The sequence below is a fragment of the Lepidothrix coronata genome, unplaced genomic scaffold (genome assembly GCF_001604755.1).
Source record: "Lepidothrix coronata isolate B3197 unplaced genomic scaffold, Lepidothrix_coronata-1.0 Scaffold90, whole genome shotgun sequence".
Classification (NCBI taxonomy): Eukaryota; Metazoa; Chordata; class Aves; order Passeriformes; family Pipridae; genus Lepidothrix; species Lepidothrix coronata.
Window position 1 is genome coordinate 26,520 of NW_016690270.1, and position 9,698 is coordinate 36,217.

General features: G+C 64.1%; 1 protein-coding gene across 2 annotated transcripts; it reads left to right on the top strand.

Moving 5' to 3' along the window:
- Positions 1–1,515: 1,515 nt before the first annotated feature.
- CSF1 (colony stimulating factor 1) lies at positions 1,516–9,491 on the top strand. Of its 2 annotated transcripts, none has more exons than XM_017821323.1 (9): positions 1,516–1,548; positions 2,892–3,023; positions 5,083–5,145; positions 5,408–5,587; positions 5,796–5,973; positions 6,793–7,577; positions 7,779–7,834; positions 7,922–7,974; positions 8,256–9,491. In XM_017821323.1, the coding sequence occupies exons 1-8, from the start codon at positions 1,528–1,530 to the stop codon at positions 7,971–7,973; spliced, it is 1,467 nt and encodes a 488-aa protein (XP_017676812.1). In that variant the 5' UTR covers positions 1,516–1,527; the 3' UTR covers position 7,974; positions 8,256–9,491. The 2 variants fall into 2 exon arrangements, with proteins under 2 accessions (XP_017676812.1, XP_017676813.1); XM_017821324.1 differs by having other exon boundaries at positions 7,450–7,577.
- Positions 9,492–9,698: the final 207 nt, after the last annotated feature.

Genomic DNA, 9,698 nt, shown 5'->3' on the forward strand with positions numbered 1-9,698 from the left:
ACACGTGTGTGTCTGCTTGTGGGTCTGGGGCACACACGTGTCTCTGTGTGTGGGTCTGGGGCACACACGTGTCTCTGTGTGTGGGTCTGGGGCACACACGTGTGTGTCTGTGTGGGTCTGGGGCACACACGTGTGTCTCTGTGTGTGGGTCTGGGGCACACATGTGTCTGTGTGTGGGTCTGGGGCACACACGTGTCTCTGTGTGTGGGTCTGGGGCACACACGTGTCTCTGTGTGTGGGTCTGGGGCACACACGTGTGTCTCTGTGTGTGGGTCTGGGGCACACATGTGTCTGTGTGTGGGTCTGGGGCACACACATGTTGGGGGGTGTGTGGTTTGGGCACAGATATGAATGTGTGGCCCTGTGTGTGTGTGCACAGCTGCGTGTTACACGTGTGTGTGTGGGGGTGTAGCAGTTTGTACATGTGTGTGCATGGGGGTGGGTGTGTGCACACATGTGGGTTTGCACATGTGTCTGGGCATCACGCATGGGGTCTGGGCATGTGTGTGGATGTGGTGTCAAGGGGTGAGCACGGACACAATGTGTGTGTGTGCCCGGGGGTGAGCACGGACACACATGTGTGTGCAAGGCCCAGGGCCCTCTGTGTCTGTGTGTGTGTGTGCACATGTATGTGTTCTGAGGGATGTCTGCGCACATGCGGAGCGTCTGTCCCTGGCATGTGCACATGGGTGCACACATATGTGTGTGCATGTGTGTGTTATGGGATGATCATGCACATATACACATGTGAAAAGCCCAGGGCTGTGTGTGTGTGTGAGCACACAGAAATGTTCCCAGGGGTGTTCATGCCCTTGGGAGGGGGGTCTGTCCCTGCTGTGTGCACGTGTGCGCATGTATGTGCATAAACATGTGCCTGTGCCCACACACATACACGTGTGTTCAGGGCCTGGTGCTGGGCACGTGTGTGTGCACACGGACGTGTTCCGAGGGGTGTCCATGCCCACGAGGGATGTCCGTGTGTGCACACCTGTGTGTGTGTGCCCGGGCTGAGCACACACGTGTGTTCATGGCACGGGCCGGGGGGGTCACGCACGTGGTGGGTGCCCCGAGCCGAGCGGTTCCGATCCGCCCCGAACAGACCCGAGCGGTTCCGATCCGCCCCGAACAGACCCGAGCGGTTCCGATCCGCCCCGAGCGTGTCCGGTCGGATCCGAGCGGTGCCGAACCGAACGTATCGAGCGGCCCGAGCAATGCCGAGCGGTTCCGAGGGGCCCCGAGCGGTTCCGAGGGGCCCCGAGCGGTTCCGAGCGGCCGCGGTGGCCCCCCCGGCCCCGGCGGTGGCCGCGCCGTGCCCGCCCGGTGCCGCTCGGTGCCGGCCCGGCCCGTCCGGTCCCGGCGCGGGGCCCTGGCCGCCCGCCAGCCCCTTTCTCATAAACCACATGCTGCCGCGGCGCTATAAAGGGGAGCGCGGCCGCGGCGGCGGCTCAGCCCGGCCCCGCTCGGCCCCGCCGCTGCCGCCGCCGCCTCGCCCGCTCCGCCTGGCCCCGGCCCCACGGCAGCCCCCCCATGCCCCGCCTCGGAGCCAAGGTACGGCGGCCCCTCCCCGAGCCCCCGCGCCCGCTGCCACCTGTGCGGGGTCCTCGGTTCTCCCCGTGCCCCCAGGCCGGTCCCCTCCTCGGGGGGTCCCGGCTGCCGGTGGGGGGATGCTCCAGCCCCCGCTCGGTTCGCGGTTCCAGCCCCGGATCCGCGGGATGCAACTCCGGCTCCAGCCCCATTTCCCGGCTCCAACCCCGTCCCGATTCCCATTCCCGCCGCACGGAGGCCCCGGCTCCAGTCCCGACCGGTCCCCGGCCCCGGCGGAGTGATGCTTCAGCCCCGGCTCCATTCCCGGACCCGCGGGATGAGGCTCCAGCCCCGTCCCGGTCCTCGGTTCTAGCCCCGGACTCGCGCGGTGAAGCCCCGTTCCCGCCCCGGTTCCGGGTTCCAGCCCCATCCCGGTCCCCGTTCCCGGCGGGGGGAGGTCCCGACTCCAGCCCTGTTCCCGGCTCCGTTCCCGGCTCCAGCCCGTCCCTGGCGGGGTGAGGCTCCGTTCAGCCGTGGCCGCATCTCGGCGGTGGCCGGGGAGGCATCTTGGAGTTTCACAAGAGGGGAGGATTCCTGGACACCCTCCAAGGGAAATTCCCCCCCACCCATCACCCAGGCACCCTGTCCCTGCCGGTGCCCTGGCAGAGGGGTGAACCCCCCACCCCGGGGGTCCCCTCCATCCCCACCCCGGGAGTCTTGGCTCTGGGACAAGCCCCCGTTGCCCACCGGGGTCCCGCCACGGTCCGGGGCCTCCCCGTTCCTTTGCAGGGGGACTGGGAGGGGAATTTGGGACGAGGCCAGCGCTGCTGCATGGAAAGAGCCCGGCGGGTGCAGCTGGGGGGGTCCGGAGGGTGGGAAGAGGATTTTTGGGGCTGGGTGGGTCAGTGTGTCAGACGGCTCTGGAGAGCCGGGGCGGAGGAGGGGGAGAGGGGAGAGGGGCTGGATGGGGAACGTGGAGGTGACCAAGAGCCACATCCAGGCTTGTGTCACCGGGCCCTGGGAAATTCCCTGCTGACCNTTTTTGGGGCTGGGTGGGTCAGTGTGTCAGACGGCTCTGGAGAGACGGAGAAATGGTGTGGGAGAGGGGAGAGGGGCTGGATGGGGAACGTGGAGGTGACCAAGAGCCACATCCAGGCTTGTGTCACCGGGCCCTGGGAAATTCCCTGCTGACCTGGTGCTCCTAAAAATAGGATGGGGACGGGCGCGGGGTTGGAGGACCACAGTGGGATTATCTTGCTGGACCGTGGCCAAGCCTTGTCCACCACAGAGGTGGGGGGTGGTGGGGAAGGGCAGGGGGCTCGGTGTGGGGTTATCCCTGCTCCAAGCTTCTCCTGTGCCGTGCTCAGGTGTCCCTGCTCCGCTGCACCCTCCTGTCGTCTCTCCTCCTCCTCCTGGTCTGCAGCATCCATGAGACGGAGCAGAACAGCTACTGCCAGCAGATCATCACCGAGAGGCACCTGGCCGAGCTGCAGGAGCTGGTGAGTGCCCTCCCGGGGCTGTGCCGGGGGATGGGGGATCGCTCGGGGCTGGGCTGGCACGAATCAAACGTTATTTAGGGCCGAAATAAGGAAATCAGGTAGTTTTCAGCTCCCTCAGCGAAGGGATGGTACCCGGGAGCTGAGCATCCGTGGGCACCGCAGACAAGTGGGCACCGAGGGGTGACAGTTGTTGTGCCTTTATTAAGGGTGGCTGTGGAAAAGTGCCAACAGGAGGGATGGGAGAAGAGGGAAGCAGGAGTGTGGCCGGGGAGGGGAAGGCGCGGGGCCGGGTGGGCACAGGGGTGCTGAGGGAGCGGTGGAGAGGCCGGCGCTGCGGGCTGGGGTGTTTTCCGGGCGGTTCCGCAGGGGTTAAGCGGAGGAATCCGGCTGCATTCCTGAGTCCAGCTGCTTGCCTGGAAGCTGGGCTGGCAGTGGGGCTGTGGGTGGGTGGCAGGCAGCGAGGGAGGCCGCTGGCCAGGCCAAGTGGGCGATGGAGCCGGCAGGGCTGGGGCGGTGGGTGCCGGCGTCCCGCGGGCAGCTCCGGGGGCTGGCACCCCCCCGCACCCCCCGAGCCGCTGCCGGGGCCGTGTCTCCCTCTCCGTGGCCCTTGGCTCACCTCCGAGCGGGGAATCACGCGGATGTTCAGGGCAGAAGCGGGAATCGGGGGCACGCAGGGATTTGCAGGGTTGTCGCAGATTAAATTCCGCCGGGAGTGCGGGAGAGAGGCGGGAGAGAGGCGGGAGCAACGCCTCCGGATCCGCGGCTGCTTTTGCTCCGAGCTCCGTGTAACCGCTGTGTCCGGGCTCCTTCACCTCTTCCTCTTCAACCACCACTTTAACCAGAAGCTGCTCAGCTTCCTCTGCCCGAGCCCCCTCTGCACCCCCAGCCCTGGAGCCTTTGCTTTGCACCCCTGGGCTTTAAAACTGGGTACTGGTTGTGGGGGAAGAAGGGATCCCCCAGCCCTGGAGCCTTTGCTCTGCACCCCCGGGGGTTCAAACTGGGTGCTGGTTGTGGGGGAAAAGGGGATTCCCCATCCCTGGAGCCTTTGCTCTGCACCCCCGGGGGTTCAAACTGGGTGCTGGTTGTGGGGGAAGAAGGGATCCCCCAGCCCTGGAGCCTTTGCTCTGCACCCCCGGGGGTTCAAACTGGGTGCTGGTTGTGGGGGAAAAGGGGATCCCCCATCCCTGGAGCCTTTGCTCTGCACCCCCGGGGATTCAAATGGGTGCTGATTATGGGGGAAGAAGGGATCCCCCAGCCCTGGAGCCTTTGCTCTGCACCCCCGGGGGTTCCAACCGGGTGCGTGGCCGTGGGATGGAGCAGGTTTGAATGGAAGCCGCGCTTTTCCTGCTGGGGATTGCAGCCCTGTCCTCGCAGATGGAGGAGCTCCAGCGCCTGCAGGATAATGGAGCAATTGTTTCCGGGCCGGCATCCCAGGCTGGGAGGAGAATCGCCGGCCGGCAATTCTGGCAGCCCTCGCTCCCCTAGCCTGGGATGCCGGCCCGGAGGGAGGGGGTTTGCTCGGGGTGGGTTTTTACTCCGACTGGAAAGGGTCTCGTGGCACGGGGGGCCGGCGGCGCCGCGGGGGCGACCCCGGCGCTTTGTGATGCCGGGGGATGCGTGACCTCGGTGTCACGGCCACCTCCTGCACGCCGGGCTGCTCCTTTGCAGCCTGGGTTTGGCGGAGGGAGCGGGGAGAACTCAGCGGGGCGAACTCAGCGGGGCTGGGCTTTGCCGTGGCGCTGGCAGGAAGAGGAGCAGGAGGAGGAAGGCAGGTGGGGTGGGAGCAGCCAGGGAGAGGCAGCCAGGGGACTGCAACATCCTGGTGGGAGCAGGAATCCTGGGCTCACCCCTGCCAGACCATTGGCCTCGGGGATGTGGCTGTGTGAGGGGGAGGAGGAGGGTGGTGTGGGATGAAGCAGGGCTGGGAGATTCAGGGGACTTGGGCGCCCCTTGGTTCCCAGGGCATGGCACTCCTGGGGCTGCTCAGCTCCAGCCCCTCAGAGCCCCTGCCCTGTCCCCTGGGAATGTGGGTGACCCCTGCCTTGCTCTGTCCTTCCAGGCTGACACCCAGATGCAGCACCCGGGCAGGGTCTCCTTCAAGTTCATCGACAAGATGCAGTTGGTGAGTGGCTCCTTGCTGGGGACAGAAGAGGACAAGGACATGCACTGGGACTGGTGCATGGTGGGGGGTTCCCAGATCCCAAATCTCCCCTTTCCTGTCTCCCTTTGTGGGAGGCAGCCCAGGAAGGACCAATCCTGCTTGGCCAGGTGGCTTCCAGGTCCCAGTTTGGGCATCCTGTGGGATCGTAGAAGGGTTTCCCCCAGGCAAGTGCCCACCCACTAACCACTCACTCTCCCTTTTTTGGGGGGATCTGTGTCCTCAGAACGACTCCATCTGCTATGTGAAAGCCGCCTTTCCTCTGCTGGGCAAGATTTTGGAGCGAACAGAGTTCAAGGAGAACTCTTCCAACGCCAGGAAGATGCAGACAGTGCGCAGGATGTACCACAGCATCGACGAGAACGTCGACCCCTGCATCAGGGAGGAGGATGATGAGGAGAGGATGGTACAGTGTCCTTGGCTCTGGGTCCTCATCTTGGGGTGAAACGGGGTGTCCAGACCATCCTGGGGTGGGTGCATGGGCAGAACCACGAAGTGGAGCAGAGTTGGGGTGTCCATGGACACGAGGAGCCACCAAACCTTGCCCTGGGAGCACCGTGATGGGGACCCTGGGTGTGTCACGGGGCTGACGCCGAGCCTGGCACTTCCTCCAGCTGTCCCAGATGTGCTTCAAGGAGTTCACCACCTCCCCCTATGAGATGCTGGTGCTGGTGAAGGATTTCTTCCAGGACATCAACCAGCTACTGCAGAACCAGGAGACCTTCGAGAAGGATTGCAGCCACGTCTACCACAGGGCCTGCCTGGGGCCCAGGGGGGCTGAATCCCCACCAGGTGAGATACCAAGGCTTTGCTCTGCCCAGTTAAACCCGTGCCAGGGTGGGGGGGCTTGGGCTGACCTGCATGGAGCAGCTTGAGAGCCACGTGTCCCTGTCTGTGGGCACACGTGGGCACCTCGGTCCTTGTCACGTGGGGTGGTTGTAGTGCTGTGTCAGCGAGCTCTGCATCAGTGTCAGGGGGAAAAGGGGCTGGCTGCCCTTTGGAGGTGGGATGTGCTGGAAGCAAGGCCAGGGAGGGGTGCTGAGGGGGGCCAGGGAGGCATCTCCAAGGGCTGGCTGGAGGCATCAGGCTCGGCTCCGACTCAAAGCCCCAGAGGAGAAATGGAGGTGCTGGGACTGCTGTGCCACCAACGTGCTGCATGACCTGGGCTGTGTCACTCCAGCTGCCTCAGTGTGCCCTGGCCAAGCCGTCAGGGAGAGTGATGTTGCCCCCCCTCCCCGTGCTGTGTTTGCATGGCCCTGGAGGAGCTGTCTCCTGTCACCCTGTGGGAGCTGTGCCGTGTCCCTGTGCCCTGGGGGATGTTAAACGTGGCTGTCTGGCTCCTGCAAGTCCTGGATAACCCACTGCCATCGGCTCAGGGGACCCAGTGACACGGGTTTGCTTCCTCCCACCTGCTGCTTGTCACCTCCCTGCCCTGCCTGCTCCTGCCTGCTCCTGCCTGTCCCCTGCCTCTCCCGTTTTTTGGGGGCTGTTTGACCCGCTTGCCCTGGGGAAGGGCCAGGGGGTGCTCCCCCCGCCCTCGGATCTGCTGGCTGTGCCCCCCTCTTGGAGGCTGGTGACCCCACGGCCGTTTCTTCTCTCTGCTTCTTTCAGGTGTGGGGACAGATCCTGACTGCAATTGCCTGTCCCCTGCCCTCCCTCCTGCCACCCAGCCCTCCCTCTCCGCTGCCACCCGTTCGGGCAGGGACGGGACCCCCGTTAGCAGCCAGCTCCCCCCCAGCCCCCTCCGTGCCACCCTCGCTGACTTAGAGGCCCCATCCCAGGCCCCCGGTGTCACGGACGGGGGCTCGGGCACCGAGGAGCTCCCGGGTGCCGCCATAGGTGACACGGCGTCGGTGCCACCCCCCGGGATGCCGCAGATCCCGCAGGATCCCGCCGACAGCGCCGAAGCCCCGCCGGACACAGCCGGGATGCTGAGCCTGGCGGCGGAGGAGGACGAGAGCCCCGGGGATGGAGAGCTGGGGCAGCCGGCCCAGCCGCGGGGAGCCCCCGCGCCCCCGGACCGCCCCGGCGGGCTCAGGACCACCCCGGCAGCGCAGCCCGGCAGCCCCGCGGGCAGAGCCCGGATCCGCCCGGCCCCGCCGGCCGAGCCCGTCACGCAGCTCCGCTTCTCCAGGATGGCCCCGGAGCTGCGGGGGGGCCCCGGGAGCGGGCCGAGGGCGCGGGGCTGGGGGCTCGGCAGGATGAGGGGCCCCGAGGACGGCGCGGGAGCCGGGCCCAGCTTTGACTCGGGGTTTGTTCCGGGCACAGAGCAGCGCAGGAAGGAGCCGCCCGGCCGGGAGGGCCTCCAGGAGCCCCTGGTGTTCGTCGTGGTGCCCGGCGTGGTGGCCGTGCTGCTGGCAGTGGGGGGGCTGCTCTTCTACAAGTATAAGTGCAGGGTAAGACCCCCCTCCCCGCAGCGACAGCCTCTCCCACCTCAGTATCCCCGCGTGGCCAGTGTGGGTTGAGCCTCATTTTCCCAATCATTTTGAGATGGAGGGACAAGTGGAGGAGCTGAGTGGGGTGGGAGGGTGTTACTGGGGAGATCTGCCCCTTCCCCTTCCCCAGGGCTCATTCCCTGTTTCTCTCTCTCCACACAGGTCCTGGAGCAGCCACTGGAAGATGGAGACTGCGACCCCGAGGAGCCAGAGAGGAGGTGGGTGTGATATCATCCTGCCTTGGGGGGCTTTGGGAACCCCCACCCCGGCGACCCTGCCCTAAACCCCCCACCTTTCCCTCCCAGGGCACTGCAGGGAGTGAGGGAATGTCCAGAGCTGGAGACTCAGGACCTCTGAGGTGAGCAGGGGTTGGATGGGACCTCACAGGGCTCCTGTCCAAGCCAATGTTGACTCCCTGGACTGTCCCCTTGGACCACGGGCAGGGAAATTCTGGGTGGGAAGGCGCTGGAGAGGAGCAGGTCTGGGCCCCAGCGCTGCCAGCATGCGGTTTCTCAGCTCGTTAATCCATTACCGGCGCTTTCTTAATACTCCGAGTATTTTTTCCTGTGGTTTCCATGCGTTTCTCCCCCTCCCTGGCAGATCCTCAGCTCCCCATCACGTTTCTCCTGCTTTTCCCAGGGCCCCAGGCGGGATGTGAAGCTGGTGGGGGACGGATCCGGGTGGAAGGATCCCGACGCTCCCTCTTCCCTCGGCCAGAGACTGCAACCCCTCCCTGGCAGGGACAAAGGGGTGGGGGGCTGTGCCCCCAGTGGGACCCCCAGCCCCGGGAAGTGACGGGCTGGAAGGCGTTGGACTGTCACGGGATGGTGGCAGTGGCTGAGGTGACGCCGTGGTGCTGAGCGGGACGCTGGAGATGCTGGGTTTGGAATGGTGGATCCTGCTTGGACATGGCTGAAGATGGAGAGGTCCAGCTCCTGAATCCTCTGGCTCTTCTGGTTTGGAGCAGCACCCATTGCCTCCCTCCACCCTGCCTTTCCCAAGGCTTCAGCTGGAGCATCCTGGATGCTGTGGGGGGCCCCCCCAGCCCTGATTTGCAACTCAAACCCTCACACTGTGAATATTTAAAGCCCCCCCGTGCCCGTGTGGGGCCGGGTTTGGGGGTGACCCTTGACACCGTCCCCATTCCCATCCTCCTGCCGCTCCGTGTCCGAGCTGGCCTCGGCCTCGCCCTCCTTAGGGGCTGTTTTTAATAGAGCTGATGAGAGTCTTTATCCTGCACAAGTATTTTGGAGGGGCCCCTTTGCCCCTCGCGGGGTCCTTGCCACGAGCTGGACTCGCTGGGATCCCAGTCCTGCGCTTTGGAGAAGGGAATGGGGCCGGGAAGGACAGGATCCACGTGGACCTGAGAGATGGAGCACCCCCAGCCACGCCTCTGGGGGCTTTTAGGCTCAGCTGGATTTGGGAAGATGCACCAGCTCTGGAGACCCCCTAAAATCCAGCGGCTCCGTCCGGCCCTGGGTGAAGCATAGCCTGAGCTGCTCTGGGGGTTTGAAGTGTTATTTTTCTAGGAAGGATGAAAATATGGACAAACCAAACTGCTTTTAAGGAAAGCATCGCTATTAATTTGGGTTTTTTATATATATATGTGTATTTATGACTGTCAGAGAGAGGGGGTTCCTGTGTGAGGGACTGGTGTAAAGCAGGAGGAAAGCCCTAATGCAGCAGGAAGGCTGGGGCCAAACTCCTGCTGTGGTGTAAGTTTACACCATGGAGGAGCTGATCCTGGGGGGGAAAACTTGCCTTTACCCCTGTTGGATTGAATTTGCCTTTTTTTTTGTTTGTTTGGGTTTTTTGTTGGTTTGTGGTTTTTTTTGTTGTTTGTTTGTTTTTTTTTTATACAATGAAATGTTGAAATATTTTATACAAAGGCATTTAAAAATCTATTTAAAGAAAATAATGGAAAACATCTTGTATATTTAATATTATTAATAAACAGAGAGGTGTAGCTTGGTGTAAGTGAGGGGGGGCTGGAGCCTGTGACCCCCCCCGTGCCAGCCCTGGGGTCCCTGAGGGGCAAAGTCCTGGGTTGTGTCACCCTGCCCCGATTCCCTCTGGATGCAC

Coding starts and splice junctions, on each gene's coding strand:
- CSF1 (XM_017821323.1), top strand. CDS start 1,528: ATGCCCCGCCTCGGAGCCAAG. Junction 3,024..5,082: donor TGGCCGAGCTGCAGGAGCTG/GTGAGTGCCCTC, acceptor CTGTCCTTCCAG/GCTGACACCCAGATGCAGCA. Junction 7,578..7,778: donor TCTACAAGTATAAGTGCAGG/GTAAGACCCCCC, acceptor CTCTCCACACAG/GTCCTGGAGCAGCCACTGGA.